This window comes from Diabrotica undecimpunctata, chromosome 5 (assembly GCF_040954645.1).
Source record: "Diabrotica undecimpunctata isolate CICGRU chromosome 5, icDiaUnde3, whole genome shotgun sequence".
Lineage (NCBI taxonomy): Eukaryota > Metazoa > Arthropoda > Insecta > Coleoptera > Chrysomelidae > Diabrotica > Diabrotica undecimpunctata.
Window position 1 is genome coordinate 144355588 of NC_092807.1, and position 21111 is coordinate 144376698.

The 21111-nt window shown below is 32.3% G+C and overlaps 1 protein-coding gene across 1 annotated transcript; it reads right to left on the reverse strand.

Annotated features, from left to right (window-relative positions):
• Nucleotides 1-3676: 3676 nt before the first annotated feature.
• On the reverse strand, nt 3677-20420 carry LOC140441924 (uncharacterized). The gene is made up of 5 exons (XM_072532927.1): nt 20243-20420; nt 12894-13172; nt 11524-11846; nt 9829-10136; nt 3677-7551 (listed from the first exon to the last, which is right to left on the reverse strand). Exons 2-5 carry the CDS (start codon nt 13138-13140, stop codon nt 7371-7373), a joined length of 1059 nt encoding a protein of 352 aa, XP_072389028.1. The 5' UTR covers nt 13141-13172; nt 20243-20420; the 3' UTR covers nt 3677-7370.
• Between the last annotated feature and the right edge of the window lie 691 nt (nt 20421-21111).

Sequence of the window (21111 nt, forward strand, 5' to 3'; positions counted from 1 at the left end):
GAACAGGCCAGAAAATCTTTCGAAAAAATAAAAAAACTGCTTTGTGATTCTCGAATAAAACTCGAAATTCGACTACGTTTATCAAAATGCTACGTTTGGTCGACTCTTCTATATGCAGTTGAAACGTGGACCCTAAAAACATCAACCGTAAATAAATTGGAGGCCTTTGAAATGTGGATCTACCGGAGAATGCTCAAAATTTCATGGACATCGCATACCCCAAACGAAGAAGTGCTGCATAGAATAGGCAAGGAAAGAGAACTTTTTAACACAGTAAAAGTTAGAAAAACATCATACCTAGGCCACATACTGAGAAATAATAAGTACCAATATGCCCAACTTATAGTGAAAGGAAAAATCGAGGGAAAGAGAGGCCTAGGAAGGAAAAGACTATCGTGGCTCAGAAACATCCGACAATGGACAGGGCTAAATTTTGAACAGTTAATAAGAACAGCTGAAGATAGAGAAGATTTTAAAATTGTAGTAGCCAACCTCCATTGAGGAGAGGGCACTTTAAGAAGAAGTTGCAACAAAACATTTCAAAGTAAATAAGTAATGAAAAAAGTGTTTTTTTTTATTCTATTTTACTTTTTTATACCAGAGAGCCCAGAAGCAGGACAAATTGTTTTTAACGTAAGATTATTACTTAATTCCTGGTTTATATTTTCAACTTTTTTATTTATTTACGTTGAATATTAATTTGTTTTGTTGTATAATCCACTCCTGCAATAATTATGTGATATATTTTATTTAAAATGAATTCCGGAATTTTTTGTAATTTGGCAACAATGTCAATGTAATCTCTGACCTAGATAGTGACGTACATAGGGATTTATATTGTACCAACTGTAAAATGTAAATTTATGGTATTTCTGTTTGATGTGTGCGTGCATTCGATCGAGCGTGATAGAGATTAAGCTGACTTCAGGCAGTTATTATTAATATTGTAAAATATGCAATAATTATTTTAAAGAATCTTCACAGATGATCGAAATTCAAACAACCAATTAGTTTCAATCGCATTAATCGCAAAAATAGGGCCTGCATCAAAACAAGATGAGTATCTCAACACTAGTACATGCCAAACCTGTCCCGAAACCGAAAATTCCAACACCAATTCAGATGAACCAAGAAAGCTCGGTTCGGAAGCACAGTAGGTAGGTTAGGTAGTAGTAGGTTAAGTCTACGCCCACTTCCGCGCGGACTTGAAAATATCTGCCTAGACTTATAAATACAAGTATCCACAGCAGGAACAACGAAGAACTAAGCTAACAAGCTCTTGTCATAATGATTAGTTTTGATTTACGAATTTCTTATGGCTTGTGATTTATTTTTAATCGCAACAGGCAAATCATATAATATAAAGAACCAACCTATTTGTAATATTTTGAAGGTATGATCGGATTCTAATTTTAACACATATTTATTTAGAATATTTATAAAATATCACTGAAACGTGTCAACGCAGTTTGTATTTTCTAATCTACGATAAAGAGGAATGATTATAGTCTTATGTTCCAAAATAATAAAAAATGACATCGATTATTTATCATCATTATCGAGATCTGAAGTAAATTCAACATCTTAAAGAATGGCCACAAATTAATTTATAAAAAAGATATCAGTAAGACACATTTGTCCGGTCTAATTTAACAAAACAAGTTAATTCAGTATAGAAATTTCTTTTTTACGTAAATATCGTAATGAAAACTACTGTTTTCTAAATTTTTGTTATTAATTACTTGTTCCTGATCGTATTTTATAGAAGAAAAAAGCTTAATTTCGCCATTAAAAAATATTAATTTATGTTTTTTTTTAAGACAATGGTTGACAATCCTAAACATAAGGCGGTTAATCCAGGATGCCCCTTTAGTGAGGAGACTTTGTGGAGAATCTTCCGGTCAGCTAGTCAATGAAAACGTCTCAACGTTCAAAACGCAAATGCAAATGGATAAAATTTACCAAATAACTTTGGTTCCGGTAAAATGTTTGATGCAGAAACCAATACCTTTCTCAATAAATATCGTTGGCCATTCAAGTAAAAATATTATTGCTGGAAAATAAAAAATCGTTGATGCTGTAATAATAGCCACATTATTGTTATATCCAATGGCATTTGGAACTACCGGTACAACAATAGAGGTAATAATTGCCCTTATATTACTGGAAGACAATTCACTAAGTAATTTCGATGTAAATGGAGCTAAATATCGTTCGCCTTGTCCAGAAATGTAACTATTATATTAGAACACCAAAGATATTTAATCTTAGCACTTTGAAAATTCATTGAATAACTATGAGAAACGACCGAAATTGTTGTTAATATTAAAAATCTTTAAATTAAATTTGCATTTTCATTCTCTGCTATAAATTTGTGTTCTGCTCAGCCAAAAACTGCAGTTTCGAGCTGGTTGGATAAATGACAAAAAAATGGTGTTCGATTAAAACGTGAAGTATTTAAACGGTACAATTTTGATGTCAAAATAGGATGATTTATCTCAAACCACAATTTTGATGTCAAAATAGGATGATTTATCTCAAACCACAAAATATTTCTCTGTAATGAGATACAGAATGTTTCATTATTTCCATATTTTAAAATGAGTTTAGATTAATCAATTTCTAATTATATCGTATTAGTTATAAGACCTCTGCTTATTTCACGTTGGCATGCAAACAATAGGTGGTTTATAGTTTGTATTAGTCTAACACTCCCCTTACTCACCAAATTTGGCCCCATCAGGCTATCATGATTTTCCTCAATTGATAAAAAGTTTAAAATGTAAATTTTGTTCTAACGAAGAGATGAAAGAAGCTGTGGAGACCTAGTGTGCAGAGTACGGTAAATTTTTTTTTGAAAAGTAAAAAGGTGTTACGGGTTTGTTATAATAAATGTATTCAATTAAGGGAAAAGTATGTTGAATAATAAAATATTTTAACTTTTAAATTGTCTTGGGTTCTATTATACCAGCGCTATAGACTATAGAAATAGATAACGTTTACCGTACCCTTGCAGTATGCCTCTGATAATGGCATGAAACTCCTTTTTCACTATAATTTGTGCTTAAACTACTTGAACTTAAGGCAAAAACTCATAAAGAAATCTTAGAAGGCAGTGAGACATTGGTAAAAAGTTATTTTTTAATCTTACCCTTCCGATGCCCTGTCCGCCGCAAACGTTGGCTATTAGCATTCTGGTCTTGTTTACGGCACTTCGACGGATGTGTACCCGAACTATTTCCGCAGATTTTGGAGGCACTAGTATGTTTTCCTGCCTGGCCCCCGCCTAATGTTTAATTTTTCTTTGTCTTTTAATATAATGTCTTCATATTTGGCCTAGATATTCCAAATTGTCTTTGTTTAATTGTACTCACAATTTCTTTCTTATAAAATTTTGTGGTTTTTATGATGGTGACATGTTCGGTCCAGGATATGCGAAGAATGCGTCGGTAAGCGCTGTCTTCGATATTCGTATATCTTCAATATTTTTAAATATTGAAGTAAAATATCTCTATCTCACAAAGTAGTAATAGTTTTTCTAAGTAATTTATGTCCAATCATCAATTTCAAATTGACATCAAAAATGTACAGTTAAAATATTTGCACATTTTAATGAAACATTTTAATGAAACATACATTTATTTGTTTCCGAATATAATTTTTACCTATTTTGTTATATACAGTGGGGTAGAAATAATGCGTCAAAGTATGACATATTCATTAATAACGAAGATATATTACAATTATCCAAATATTACTGGATGAACCAAACATAATTTTAAATGGGACACCCTACATATTATTTCATAATTAGATTAAGCTTATTTCGCAGTATTTCATACTTCCAACATGTTACCTATTTCAAAAGTTATGGTGAATTGTATAGAAAATCATTTTCATTTTAAGGCCTTCCCTCCGGCATTTTTCCTATTCCGTGTACCGGAAATCCACTCATACAAACCGTTATCTCAATGCTCAGTCACATCATCAAACTCAATTCAGTTATCAACACTCTTGTTTCCCGTTCCATAAACTTAGCGACAACAATCACATATCATCCGAAATCAATTCAATAAGACAAACACTTTTAAAAAACGGCTACCACAAAACCTAAAGCAATATTTAAAAACATCTAAACCCTTTTCCATCCAAAAAAGAAACCTTGCCGCCTGATCAACCCAAAATCTTTCTACCTTTTATTAAAGGTCTCACTGACAAGATCAGTAGAGCTCTTAACCCTCTAAAAATCAAAATCATCTTCACTACTCACTCCAAGTTGTCCAATCTCGTCAGATCCGTAAAAGATCAAATCCCCAATGAAGACCATGGTGTCTACGAGATACCTGGTTCCAGTTACCCACGTACATACATTAGACAGACAAAACGACGAATCCATAACCGTATTAACGAACATTCTATATCTGTAAAACATTCCGATACTACTTCAGCCCTAGCCTAACATCATATTTAGACAGGCCACAAAATAGATTTCGAAAAAGCAAAAACCATCGCCCCCATCCGCTCCTTAAAATCGAGAATCATTCGTAAAGCCATCGGAATTGAAAAACGGCCTAGGCCCTCAGCCCCAATCCATCCCGCTCAGAACGTTTCCACGCATGCGGTTCCCGCAAATACTCAAAGTATAAATATAGTAGAATAGTCGAATTCGGCCGGAATAATAGAATAATATTCTACTGTTGGAAGGATGATCTTGTGATCTTATTAGTTTCTCGGCAAATACTTTTTTTTACATATTTTTTTTTTAATTACATGTATAATAACCACATGGTTCTTTTGCTGTTCTAAGGTTGTGTTAAATTGTAAACTGTACTTAGTTTCAATTGATTGTTTATACAACTTAACTATTTAATGTCTAATGTCTTAAGCTTCTTTACATTTTATACCATTGACTGCATGTCTTTTTGAGGAATACGTTTGTATTAACCTCCCTATGGATGTTTGGTTTTTCATATTATTCTTTTTAGATGAACTGATGATGCTTTCTGATTAGATAGCGAAACGTCTTCAAATAAATAGATGAAGTAGCCACCTTCTCTGTCTTTTTATCCACTTTTTGACCGAAAAACCCACCACTCTTCGAGTGATCCTTAATTTATATTGGAGTAACGGTCTCTCTCTCTCTCTCTCTCTATATATATATATATATATATATATATATATATATATACTTTTGAAATAATTTAAAGAAAAACTAAATATGCTTGCAATGCAACTAAAACGTGGTGATTTAAAGCATTATCAAGATCTGACCGATGATTCCAAAAATTGTAGGAGAATCTTACAACAAATATGCCGATATTATTATAAATAATAAATTTTATAATAATCATAAAATAAAAAAACAGTTATTTGTTTTCTCTATTTGCCATAATATATTTTTAATTGAAATTTTTAATAATTATTTATTATACTATAAAAAATTTGAAAATTTCTAAAATTGTTTGCCCATATTCATAGTCGCACATAGTATAATATATTTTGCAGAGTAAGTAGCATCTAAGGTGTAAAAGTTTAGCCACAATTACTGTGTGGGGTATATTATAATGTTAGAAAAAACCAATGAATTTAATATTGACACGTTCCATCTCTTTGTGGACATTAAGTCAGCGTATGATAGCGTCCTAAGAGGTAAATTATACGAAGCCATGAATGAACTTAACATTCCCCATAAATTAATAAGGCTCGTAAAAACAACTATGAGTAAAGTGATCTGCAGAGTCCAAATACAAGGCGATATGTCACAAGCGTTTGAAACATATGCAGGGTTACGGCAGGGAGACGCGCTGGCGTGCCTTCTCTTTAATATAGCGTTAGAAAAGACTATAAGAGATGCCGAGTTACACAATAGGGGAACAATCTTTAATAAATCAACGCAGATTATGGCTTACGCTGACGATCTGGATTTGATCGCACGTACTACACGAGGACTTAAAGAGATGACTTCCACCTTCTTGACAGCCGCACAAAATATGGGCCTTAAAATAAACGAGGAAAAAACCAAAATGTTAGCATCTATTCCAAATAACAGAGATAGAGCTAGAAACGCCGAAGAAAACTTCAGTATAGACCAATATAATTTTGAGGGAGTAAATAAGTTTACATATTTGGGTTCTCTCATAACAAACGATAATGACACATCTGAAGAAGTAAAACGGAGGGTACTGCTAGCAAACAAATGTTATTTTGGACTAAGCAAGCAGCTAAAAAACAGAAATTTAAGCCAGAAAACCAAACTAATAATATATAGAACACTCATCCTACCAGTGCTGACATATGGGCCAGAAACATGGACCATCTCCAAAACAGACGCAAATCTTCTGCTCGTCTTCGAAAGGAAGATACTAAGAATAATAATGGGCGCATTCTGTGAGAATGGTATTTGGAGAAGGCGATATAATTTCGAATTGTACGAGAAGTATAAAAAAATAGTAAATGGTAGAGATGTAATATCCTTCATAAAAATAGGTAGGCTTAGATGGGCTGGACATGTGTCAAGAGCAAATGAAAATTACCCACCCAGACGAACTCTATTATCGGTCCCAGTGGGAAATAGGAGTAGAGGCAGACCACGACTGAGATGGAGGGACGGTGTGGACGAGGACGCAAGGAAAATCGGCGCGGCTAATTGGCAACGGTTGGCGATGAACAGAAACGACTGGCGAAATAGACTGGGGAAGGTCAAGGCTCAACTAGAGCTGTAGCACCACTGATGATGATATTATAATGTTGAAATAAGAACGACTTTCGTATACAATATCCATAATGATTTAAATACCCTGTATAATGTAATAAAACTTTATATTAGACGTATGAGCGAAATTATAATCTCAATCTGCAACAGTATACAGGCTGTCCTACTTAGGAACATATATTTGGTTCAACCTGGTAATATGTTACTAACCTGTATATACGAAAGTGATTTTATAATGTGAAGTGTAGAGTTATCTATAATTTTTGTAAATAACGTTATAAAGCTTGGTGATATGTTATATAATAAGGAATACATCGCACTTCGACGCACTGTTGCCGCACTCTTCATCTGTCTTTACAGCATATTCCCATAGTTATTGAATGATCACAACTCAAGATATTGAGCAACGACCCTGAACTCTCGGGAGAACACAAGAATTTAAGTAGCATATTGTTTGATACGCTACCAGTTACAATGTATGCATTAGTTAATTATGTTCACCACTTATAGATTGGTAAACATTACTTACAAAACCCAAATATTATTATATTGATTAAAATATTATTTCGAGAAAAACTCCACAAACAAAACAGTAAAATATAAACAAAAACAAACGGCGACGATGTTAAACATAGTAGTCGTCGCCGTCGTCCAAACCTCAAGACAATTGCACCTTTCGACAATTACACAGCCATTTGATGATTCGTGCGTTCCTTTCTACGATTGATGGGGGATCTCCGGATCTATAAGCAGAAGGGCAATATTCTACGTTATCGATGGGTCTGCTTGAGTCAACTGTCGATACGTCGGAGAAGAAAACTGGACTATCAGTAGAATCACTGAAAAACAAATTACCGTTTTATGTATCTTATTCCGATTAAAATATTACATTAATATCAAAATAATCCTTTACATCGTCACTCGGACTACAAAACCGCGTAAACTTAATCGCTATATCGTAAGTATTATACCATTGTAACAAACCATGTCCCCTACGATTGTGACGTCCATGGAGTGCGCGATGATTTAATCGCCAAACAGAAAATTCTAGAAAGTGAAATGTGTTTATGTTATTTAATATACACAACATATACACAGACAGAGATTACTATACACAATATAAAATAGTTTAGTTTTAAAGAGTTGTCGTTTGACCTCCAATAAAATACTCTTCTATTTTTCCATCGTTATGATTTTCTTGTGAAACCCTAAAATCCCCGAGAAATATCTAAGTTCATGCTAAATTATCTTTTAAATAATTAAATTATATAAAGGTTACGAACATTTTTGAAGTTATACTTCTATACGCGCGCTCCACGTTGGAAATTTGTATGGAGTGAATCTATGAAATCATTACATATGTAAGATAATGAGTAAGAGAGAGACAGAAGATATATTTTCTCTCTCTTCCTCTCTCGAATATAAAAATGTTTCTTTTGTATATATAATTTAATATTATATATATTATATAAAGATATATATATACATATAATATTGTACATATAATAAAATATTTATTAATATTATTTATGTGATATGTTTTGTATTATTTATTAAATGTTCATAATTATATTAGTCTTTTGTATTTCAAAATAATAATCTCAATAAATCACTGTATCATCCAGAACTGTCAATTTTAAAATACCTTTGTGTCATGTCCTCGGTAGTATAGTAGTCAGTATCCCCGCCTGTCACGCAGGAGATGGGGGTTCGATTCCCAGTCGGGGAGGACTTTTTTATTAATATTATTACATTATTGTCATTTTTAAATACTTATAGATATTGCATTTTAATTTGTATTGTATTATTATATGGAATTATGTTGCACTGTATTGTAGTGTATTTTTTTATGTATATTATTGTCATTTTTAAATACTTATGAATATTGCAGTTTAATTTGTATTGTATTATTATATTAATAACAAAATAAACAATGAATTTTACTGCAGAGTGTGTGTAAAAAAATGTTTGCATTCAACTCCTTTCATACATATATGAAAATAAAAATATACATTTTCATCAAAATATTGATTCAATCCTTCATTGTTAGTAAGTTGTTATTAATTCTGTTTCTCTTTCTGCTATGTCTTACCTATAGAATTACATATGTAATGATTGTGCAGATTGACTCCCAAATAAATTTGTAACGGCGAATGCGTGTATAGAAGTGTAACTTCCACCGGCAGTCCCACTGGACTGCTACACCCGTTTTTTTGTGTTTATTTATCAAGTTACATATTTACGATCGCCCTTCTTCTTTTAATTCAGGTGAGCACGTTTATCTCTGGCACTGTTTTTTCCATTAAACTCCAATAAGTCCTGTGGCCTCCACAAAGGCCGCCAACAGTTTCCTCATTGGTAGTTTTAGAATCTCTTCTGGTTCTATTCTCAGTCAACCAGTGAATTACTGCCCCATATCAATTAGCACAGGATGCGTCTGGCATTCTCTTTGCCTATTTCGCATTTTGCACCTTACCTATTTTGTTTAATGTTTTCTTAAACGACAATGTCCAGTAACTGTTTTAAACTCTCGTTTGAGTTTTTTATCAATATATATATATATATATATATATATATATATATATATATATATATATATATATATATATATATATATATATATATGGGCGCTAAGGGTAAGGCGTTTACTAGGTGAGAGACGAAATATAGACTTGACTTTTAAACGTCATACAGCAAGACAACCAAGCATTATGTGGGACGCAGATCACCTCTAGTTCTTATTAATTGCCCCTGAAACCTTTGGAGGGGCCATCAAGATCAGCTGATTTGTCACCCATCGTATATGTGTAAGATATGGTAGAACGAAACCTAAATCGATTACCACGTCCTCCAGCAAAACTTAGAAGAACTGTGGCATGCCATAAGAAGAACCTGTATGAGTATTCCGCAATATGATATAGACCTCTTAATTCGATCAATGCCCCCTAGAGTAACTGAGTGTATAGAAAATCAAGGAGTAGCTACTTATTATTAATTTTTTGACGAAAATGGCGTTACAATTTTTGTTATAATGTTATCAAATAATATAATGTATACTTCCATAAATACATATTTAAAAAAATACTCAATTGACCAACAAAAATCTTTTACTGTACCTGCGAGTCAACATTTCTTCGTAGGTATCTCCAGAAAGTCCCAGATGTTCGAAAAAGTGCTGAAGTTGTGGGGGTTCGGAAGATCTTCGGTAGCGATCGCTAATATCCGATTTCGACCTTAAAATAGGCCGATCTCGTTTGTAGCGCAAACATTTTTGACGTTTAAAGGTAGCTGGTGGTTGGGGTAATCCAGGGGACAATTGGGGAGGATATGCATGTCGTGCCGCTCTACATTCTGCTTCTTGGCAACAATAGTACGAGCTACCGCCGCTGTGCTGCGTGCTTGAACCGGAATCACGTCGAACTTCCTATAAGGAATGTGTTAATTACTACAACTGGCATAAGAACAAACAAAGTAAGGTAATATATGTGTGCATTCTACAACATTGTGTATTATCTACTATATGTATTGGAGATTAGTAGAACTACAATTTTAATTGAATATACCGTTATATTTGACGATAATATAATTTAATAATACGTTATATTTCGTAGAATTAGTTCAGACAACTAAGCGGACCAGGCGGACGAATCACGTTCGGGTTTCACTAATCTTAACATTTCAGTATGAATGTTATCTTTCCCTAGTGACTTTTCGTTTTTTTAAAGGTTTTGATGGCATATCTCGGTATGGTCATTTTGGATTTGTTTTATGGGGTGGAATCTTGGACTCTGTCAGAGGTATTTATAAAGGAGTTAAGGGCTTTCGAGATATGGTGCTATAGACGAATACTGTGGATCTCATAGGTACATCGAATGGGAAATTTGTAAATTCTGCAAAAGGGAAAAGAACGAAGTAGTTGTCACAATAAAAGCAGAAATTAGAGTACTTGGGACATTTTATGAGAAATAATTAGAGATATGATTTACTTCAATTGATATTGAGAAGAGAGTATTACAAGATACAATTAAAGTCAGAAAACTGCAATATCTGGAACATGTCATGAGGGGCGAGCGTTATAACTTGCTGCAATTAATAATACAAGGAAGAATACAGGGTAGAAGGAGTCGGGGAAGAAGACACATCTCCTGGTTAAACAATTTGAGAGCTTGGTTTAACTGCATTTCTGCTGACCTCTTTAGAGCAGCGGTATCGAAAGTGCGAATTGGCATGATGGTTGCCAACCTTCTTAGAGGAGATGACACATGAAGAAGAAGAGAGTGTTTGGTATGAGAAACAGTAGAATATATACATATATATATATATATATATATATATATATATATATATATATATATATATATATATATATATATATATATATATATATATATATATATATATATATATATATATATATATATATATGACCTAAGAACTTGGTTCAGTATGATGACCGTAGGACTATTTCAACAAAGTCAAAATTGCCATGATGATCGCCAACATCGTACGCATATGCACCACAAGAATAAGACGATCTGATATATCCTACAGTATAGTGATGTGAAAGGAAATATTAATGAAAAAGACAGCAAAGATTTGATTTCACGTACAAAGCGTCTATGTATCTGTTGATATCATACGTATTTCGACTTAATAAGTCTCATCAGAACAGTTATTCATAGCCGTTCCCAACGTGAAAAATAATCTTCTCTGTCTTTTAAGAAGCAACAATAAAATGGATTCGGAAATATTAATATGTATATCAAGTTATTTTAGTCTATTGAAACTATTGACAAGAATTGATACACAACCTGTCGAGGTGGCGGTGGCGGTTCACTTCTCTGAGTATAATGTCCACTGGATCCTCCGCTATCCCTATTCGATAGACTTTTGTTGCTACTTTTATTCGAGCTGGGTTCACGGCAGTGCAAATCGGGAAGGCTTTTGTGACATCGTTGTGCGTATTCTGCCGGTGGGCTAAGAGGCGCCATCTGGTCAACTCGCAATTCTTCAGCACTGTCACACACAAGTAATTGACGTAACCGATTTTGTAATAAATCGGTATTCGCTGTTGAATGTAAAGAACGACGGTGTGTTAATGGAGGAAGAGATCTTGATGGAGATACGGCCATATCTAAAACAGTTGAAATATTCTTAAAAACTTTGTTAAATTGCAAACTATTTAGAGAAATTTTAAAACTTATTTTATCTATTTTTGTATATATCTTCCACGGATATTTAAAAATAGGATTAGAAAGAAGTTCAATTAAAATTGATTTGGTATATTGTACATAAATTATACATAATGTTTATTGTTTGTAATTAGATAGATTGTAGTTATTTATGTATACCTAGTAGTAGCACTGAACAGAACGTTTTCGGACCAAATAGTTCCTGTGATTTAGCCCGATAATTTTTAATAAAATTTTTTGTGATATATGATTAACTACAGGATATTAACTTTTTCCTTGTGGATATTGTTATTTAAGAAAAATGTTGTGTTGAAAATGAAATGAAATCTATCAGAATATAGAAAAATAAATAAATATGTTTGAGAGATTTCAATATAAGCTGAAAAATATTAAATTATTAGGGGCGGTCGCCATATTTGCTTTACACAGTCGCCATTGAAAATTTAACTATTTCTAATTTCTAATAATAGTCGCTATTTTGAAGTGGCGCGGCAGAATTTTCAAAAATTTAAGATCCTACTGAGTAGCACAAACGCTTTCAAATGGTATGACTTAGCATACGAACCCATTTAAAATAATTTTACAAAATGGCACCCGTCTACTATTTCGAATGAGTACTTTACTAAAACATAAAGCAGTTTGCATCCACATAAACAAGACTGTTTGAACAGAAAAATGACAGGCGATATTGACGACGCAGGATATTCAAATATTAGCCTTCATAAATCCTTCCAAAATATTTTTGTTTGGATACTCTATATTTGACTTTGCGAATATGGGCCAGGGCGATGGCTGACATAATCCGGTACATAATCCTATTATAGGGTGAATATAAATAGGTAATAATCAAACTTATAAATACGTTTTTCAAAAACGATCCACGATTAGTCAATTAATACAATACAATTAATTGTAAAACTATAATTATACGAATAGATTACCTATTACATTACATTACATTAAAAATACATAAAACAAATATAACTTACAAGGCGGAAGAGTTGTAGGTCGATAGTTTGAGCCGTGGCCAGCCACATTAACGGATTTACTGCGGGTATATGTACCGTAAGTACTTGTATTAGAATTAGGCCTTAAAGGAAGAACCTGTGTGGTATCTCTTACAACTTCAGATTTCACATAAAACGGCTTACTCTCCGCTAAAAGCTCTACAGCAGACTTTCGTTTGGTTCTCATACTCTGAGATTTTGTTAAACTTGGATACATCATCGTCGCCATTTTGATAAAACAACTTTTCCAAGTAGTAGCACCTGAAATATTATATAATGTATTTAAGTAATTATTTGTAGCAACATTGTAAGCATTGCTAAGCTCAAAGTACGAAATATTTGTGGGTGACGTCACTTGAAATTTGTAAACCATTTTCTAAGAGCGACCTTAAATATTCTTGAGATGAATAACGTTGTCTACCGCCTCTACGAGATAATACAATCCGCACAATCCATCGCTTAGTAATTGTTATTAAATTTGGGTTACTTTTACCAGTACGCCACCAAGGCATTTATATATCTAGTCGCCCTGGCAGAAATATTGTAAACTTACGTTTTAAGAAAATCGAAAGTAAAGCTAATTGTAGTGTCACTTATGTCGTGAACATCTAATTTTTCTTCTTAAAAACCTATAGAACACAGTTTTCCTTGTCATTTAGGCCAAATGTTTGCATAAAACAGGACTGTAGAGGCGAGTCGCCTAATATTGGATACATTTTTTTCAACCACTATTATTTTTTACATATTGCAGCGTCTTTATTTTCCAGTTCAGTCGCATTTAATTCTCTTCGCATGGATAAACAGTTACTGTGGTTTGTATATACTACATAGGACCGTGTTATTCTGTAAAACAAAGTCGGATGTGCGCAACATAGGACTATGTTGCGCTCTTCTCATATTTTCACAACTACACCAATGATTTTCGATTAATTTTAGAGGATTGCGTGCATATATTTTCGATTTACAAAAGTTCTATGGGTGCCTTATGATACAGAAAACCTGTTATCTTAGAATTGCTGATTTTTTAATATTGTTACATACATTCTTGTGGCAGACAAGTCGCTGCCTGAGTATTACACCTGACAGGAACAGAAATAAGAGTGGCGAATTATTAATTTCTGTCGAACATAACGATTTAAACAGAATCCATTACCCCGATATAAATTTGTATACGTTTATAATATTTTAAATCGTTAATTCTGATTATACGAGTTTCTCCTAATTATCCTTGACATTTATCGATTAAAAATACATTTACTATACTTTATAAAATGTAATAGTGTAATTTGGTCGATTAACAGTAAACTGTTTCCAATTTTTTTTGTAATTTATTGTACCCTGTGAAGATAAAATAAAAATAATGTAGTAATTTATAACTTTCTTTTAGTTAAAGTAAATTTTGATAGGTATATAAAACAAAATATAAAATTGCAACACTGATTTTTTATTTTTACTTTTTAATTTGTACAGTTGTCTTGCTGAACCACCAGTTACAAAAAGTAGATTTTTGGGAAATCAATAAAAACTGTTTATTCGTTCTATTTAATTGTTTCTTATTTAATAATGACATCTACTATAAAATACAATTTATATAAGTTAATTTGGATTGAATAAAAACCATCCAGTGATTTTCGTTATCTAGAAAAACGATAAAGAAAATCTTGGATTTATTCCTTTCTGACAACCTTTCTACTCCTTTTTTGACATGAATAAAGACACAAAATTGTATGAAAAAGCTTATTAATAAAAATTAACAAATACAAAAAAAAATCATTTCCATAAACTACCCTTCTTCCTAAATGATATTATCTGATGCAGTAGTTGGCCATGTAAGGATGTTTTCGTAAAATTCTTTTTTATCTTCTGGAATATTAGGGAATTATTTTCCGAACGTCTTCCATCTTTTTCTCATTTACTGGTATTTTTGACCTGTATGCTCTGGTATGCACTGATCACCCCATTTTTTGAAGTAGAAACCTCTGTTTCAGAAAACCATCTATTTGTTCTGAAACTGTTACATAGCCTTTATGGGAAGAAGAATACTCTAAATATCTATATTTGGATATCATAAATGTAGACGTTTTGTTCACCGACTTACAAGTTTTTTTGTAAAATTTTTTTTAGGTAATTATAAAGTCGAATATATCGTCTGAGGTGATTGTTGTTACCGAAAATCCTCTTATTTTGGCAGTAGAGATCATTAGATTGTATTCCTCTGGTACGTAAATCGTTCTTCTAATAAGTCTTTTTGCTGTTCCGAAATTTCGATCGCACTGTAAAAACGAATGTCCACGCAAAGGAAAGTACTGATACAGTTTATCGAACCGCCCAGTCGAAACCAAGATGAGCATGAACCGTATCAGGGTATTGTTTCTATTCTGTCCTCCGCAAGCGTCATTAAACATGTGAAGTTCGTTTATAGCAGGATCCATATTCTGGATTGTCTTCCAAATTAAGCTACATACATCATCAGGTCCTCTTTTAGCTTCTTCTTCATGGTACGTGTAAAAATCTGTACAATTTGTTTTCAAATCGTGGACATAAAACACGTAAAGCCATAGTTTCCTGAGATAGAATATTTCCTGCACTGGTATTTTTGGAAGAGGAAGGTTTTGCATGTAGTCGAAAACAATAGCTCCGACATTTTCCTTCTCTTGATATAATCTCAACACTTCTTGCTGCTTCAGGTAAAACTTTTTAGCTCGTCTCAGATGTACAATCTTTTCTGCAACTGCTACAAGCTTGGTGTTTTCATTCAGCGTTTGACTTGTTATTTTAGCCTCAAGTTCTTCACAAATTGAACAAACGTCAACCTGTGGTCTTCCCAATCTGTAGCCATGGGTATCATTATAGTATTTTCGCGTATTTAACGATGTTCGGGCATGTTCGGGATACTTTTTGCAAAAGAGTTTATGCATTATCTTCACATTGAGGTTAGCATCCAAATATTTAATTAATCTGGTGCTGTAATGTGATTTTTTTAACGGAAATGATCGAATCTGATGATCGATCGCAAGAACTACATTGTTGTCTAAATTGTTGCCACGATTTAAATGAATACCACGGTGATCCACCGGTAATTTTCCTTCGACAATAAGAGAGGTCAGTCGAAAAATTGCTTTATTTTTTATAGCATAGAAGCTTTCCTGCATACCTCAACCTTTGCAGAATTTATTTGGATAAAATAACAAAAAGTATTGTCACGCCTTTTGGGAATTTCATTTTGGATCGTCTTCAAATAACTAAAGAAAAGTATCCTGTTCGTTTTTTGGACGTTCACTGTACACATTTTGTAGAATCGTTTGCTTTTCTTCTAAACTAAACTTCTGTGTGCGCCGTTTTTTACATGTACACTCACTAAGAGTACTTTATTTTGCCGGTATAATACGCCCTGTAGTTGAACAAGTATAGGTTTCACCGCGTAAACGATGTAATTTTTGTGCCTCGTGTTTATATAAATGTTTATTTCGTACATCCCGTTTTCTCTTCCGTACCGTCGCCAAATTGCATAAAATATTAATGTTACTGTCCTCACTGCTATTAGTATCACTAGAACTAGACATTTTTCTGTTAAAAATATCAACAAACAAAACAAGAATAAAACTTACGTAGATGTCAACAGCAACTGAATATTATTTTCATCGCCACTAGTTACAGCTTGTCGCCGTAGGCCGCCAAAAAACACGTGACAAACAGATTCAACCGTAAGTTTGAAGAAAGAAATAATTCCGTGATTTATTTCCTTCTTAAAACTGTCGCACATTTCGTGATGGAATATCTCCGTAACTTATACAGTCTTTATTCCCTAATTAGCGCGGACAGACAGGTCTTGCCTTTAAAGGTATATTTTTGTTAAAAAGTCGTTTCGCCATATTTTGGCGTTTATTCCATTCTTCTAACTGGTGGTTAAATTTTAGATTAGAACTGAAGATGTGTATGGATTCATATACGACGCTTGTTCAATTCAGAAAGAAATTATTGACAAATATATCCACAAATAATTACCACCACAATTAAGGCACATATCCCACTGTTTTATCTACCGATGTATACCATGTTTAAAGAATTCCTGTGGCTATTGCTCTTTTAGGGTTCTTTTACAGCATTTTGTGGTTATTCATCAAACTGAAAACGATTACCTTCTAACGCCTTTTCCAGCAGCCCAACGATGTAAAAATGACAAGGCGATAAATCGGGACTACAGGGTGGATGATCCAATGTTCTCCATTTATTTCGTTGTAGATTTTCTTTCGCTACTTTGGCAAAATTGTCGTGCAGAAGAATGGCCACATGAGAGTGTCCCTGAACGTTTTTGTCCTATTGTTGCTGGAGTTTCATTATACATTTTATAAAATTAATCTGATTTAAATTCGACAGTTTTTTTCTCTAATCAAGCCTTCCACACATTCCTGTGTGTTGATGCAGTACTCAATGCACCTGGTCACAGCTTATCATTCGTCTCCTCTCTTCCACTCTTAAATTTTCACCATCATTTCTTCCAATTTGGACGGATTGTTAACAACAAACGCCATTTTTAAATTACAATACTTAAAATTGCAGTCAAAAACAAATGATATGAACTGATCAGTGTGACACATAACTAACATTGCAGGATGACAGTTGAGTGATAACAATTATTTCCAAAGCTAACTGAGCAAAGATGGGTTTCAATTGAATAAACATATACATATGTTTTCCATTAAAAGTATAAAATTAGCAAACAGTTTTCTTCTTCCCTCCAATTGACAGATATCTCTCCTACAAGTACCCTTGTGATATATACAGGATGATTCTTTGGTATGAAGGGTTTTAGATATGCCCAATTAATCTAAAATATTTAGAGCCTCCTCCCACTTTGCCAAGAAACTGATTTTTGGATATTTTTTGTTTTCTTCATGTTACACATAATGTGAACTCTTCAAAAGATGACAAGCTTGGCAAAATAAGATGCCTTAAAGATGCTCTAAATGCACAATTTATCTGAGTTCCATGTTCTGTAAGTGGTCGGTATGTCAATAAACAAGTACTTTGGTTAATAAATGTGTGGAAATAATTGTGAAGAGCAGTTTGAGTTTAGAAGATGCCTCAGAACTAGAAAAACACTTTTTTCTATGGAAAAACTCCTTTAACAGTGTTGGAAAGTAATAAAACCTGTATACATGTTTTTAATTGATTTTGAAAAGGAATTTGTCACATACAACATACCAGAACCAAAAATGAAAAAGTTCTTCAAAGAATATGATATCACCAAACTCTAATAAATGTTATTAATGATAAGATACTTTACTAGGGGATATTTGTGGATAAATCATCTACAAACAGTCCTTTTAAAAGAATTTAAAATAATTTTATCTACTTATCTCTAATTTGTTAAAATGTATGGCTTATACCTAGTAACCAGGGTAACCCAGGTAATGAAATTAATCTTAATAATGAAGTTTTGCAGTTGTAGGTACAAGATGATATTTTAAAAGATCTATACTGCTATACATTTATTATTTACCTAAAGATCTGAGAAAATTTCTTTCTAGAGCTAAGTTAAAGAGTCTTAAAATTGATAAATAGACAATTTAACTCAGTCTGTTGTATTCTTCAGAAATTTGCACATTTATCTAAAGGTAAGATTTGATGAAAATATATATATATATATATATATATATATATCAAAAGGGTTAAGGATAAAAATTTCACAAACAGTGAGCTATAGTCTATCAGACTGCTAGATTTAGAAAGCCATAAAAAACGAAATTACAAGAAATTTCTTATATGTTATACTAGATGTGTATTAACAATAAAGTTATGTGTCTAATTCTAAAAATATAAGTTTATAAGAAGTTAGAGTTTATTAAAAATAAAAAAAACTGGTTATATGCTAAATTTTGGGTCATATTTAAGCACATTTATTTCAAATTGATTTGGAGTATACTAAATGTGAAAAATATAATTAGGTTACAATGTATTTTCATTTAAAATAAACTAATAACATGCCCTAAACCACAACACAGAAATATCTGTAAGGATAAAACCAGCAACAACCCCTAAACTTATGTATTACTTATAAAATGAGAGCACATTAGTTTAGAGTATTACAGGCAGAGTGATTTATAACACTGACCAAATAAATATTTTGTGATGTTGTGTGCTGAATTGAAGCACAAAAAACATGACTTGCATTTATCTAACAGCAAATTAACATTTTTTATAATATTTGTTTCTTCTACAAAGAATTCTAACAATAGTTCCTTAAAACTCACAGGTATGAATTTGGTAAATATTGCTCCAAATGTTCACTAATCAATGTGAATGTATAGGACAAAAAAATACTTTATAACACAAATGGAATCATGCATGTCTCATAGACTGAATTAAAACTAAATACATGTTTAGTTTAAAAGTGTTCCAGCTTCGTCATTGACTTCATCAGATGATATAAGATTTCTAAAATAAGAATGGTTGACTGGAGGAATGTACCTATGGTAGTAAATCACACATATCCCGTTTTTTGGCTCCCATGACTGGTCGAGGTGTTGTGTACAGGCAATCCAGTTGAAGGTTTTTCAACAATGTTGGTCTTCCCTTCTGTTTGTTCCCTTTCTGATATTAATTTGTGAAAAGTAAAAAATCTTCATTTAGTGTTTCTTTATAGAACAGTGGAAATGGCTCATCTTTTTTGACCATAATACACTGCAACACTGATTGGTTATCCGTATTGGTTTTTCTTTTTGTAATTGATTTAGTGAGTTGTGTCAGATCTTTAAAACTCACAGGTATGAATTTGGTAAATATTGCTCCAAATGTTCACTAATCAATGTGAATGTATAGGACAAAAAAAATACTTTATAACACAAATGGAATCATGCATGTCTCATAGACTGAATTAAAACTAAATACATGTTTAGTTTAAAAGTGTTGCAGAATAATGGTGAAAATCAGGAAATAAGTAGGTATTTAATTTCTTGAGGAATAGATAGTCACATCTTAAAGAGCATATTGGTTATTAATATACTTGGAAATTCTCTACTCAATATAAATAGGGATCAAGGCAAACAGTTTTCTTTAAGACTTTTCAATGTTTGTAAAAACCTACGTTTATATCTAAGAGACATCACTAAACAGTTTATTTTATTTTTATTATTAATTTATAAGTGAAATTTAACAATTGAAAAATCTACTTTATTGGGCAAAAATTTTATATATGTTTCATTAGTCCCAACTCAAAATATTATGCAACAACACTATTATGTTTTCGTAATGTACAAGAGAGTACTACATTAAAAGAAGGCCAATCACAGCTACTGCTACTGTTTACATTTATAATTGGTTTTACTTACCAAACACTAGGAAATTATATTAAAATTATGAATAATATTTTGAATTTTCACGATTAATTGTACTTTTTTACATGGTATCGTATATGTTTGGTTGTTTTATATTTCCCTCTGTAGTTTCATAATTTGCAGAAGCCATTTTAACTTAACACTTTCTTCCAGTTGACCAACAATACAAAATACTGACTGTCACTGTCATTTTAGATCAGCTGATTTATTCTTCTTTTTAGTAGCTAAAAATAATAATAATAATAATTGACTTAGATTATTCATTAATCTAAGAATATTATAATGAAAAAAATGCGGTTTTTGGTAGGTAATCTAAATTTTATCGAGAGTATGATTATTTTGTCCAGTATAATCAAGAGATTCTTCACCATTTATGTAGCTTTGTTGAAAACAGAATTATGTGAAATTATAAGAGTAAAAAAAGAAAAGAAAAAATGCAATATAAATGTATTAAAGGAGCAACAAAAAACTCCTAAGTTAAAAGCGGACATTTTTCACATTTCGTCCAGGTGAAGATAGCCTTAAATTAGATATCAATTAAGTTCACAGAACGAAAAATTGCATTGGCAGTGTTGCCATGTCCTTAGAATGTATATGATATATGCTTCAAATACAAAGAGAGAAAGCTTTTAAATTTAAAAAGTACGTTTTTATTATATTATTTTATGGATTCTGCAATTTTATAATTTATATAAAACACGAATGAATTAATATTTATTTGTTTTGATATTAATTGCAGTTAATTATCATAAAATGTTTTTGGCAATTGCCCTTTGATAGGTTAACGGATAGATTTGGCAATAGAGTCAGAACCCTCGAAAGACCAGTTGCCAGATTGTAACAGATGTATTTTTAACTTTATA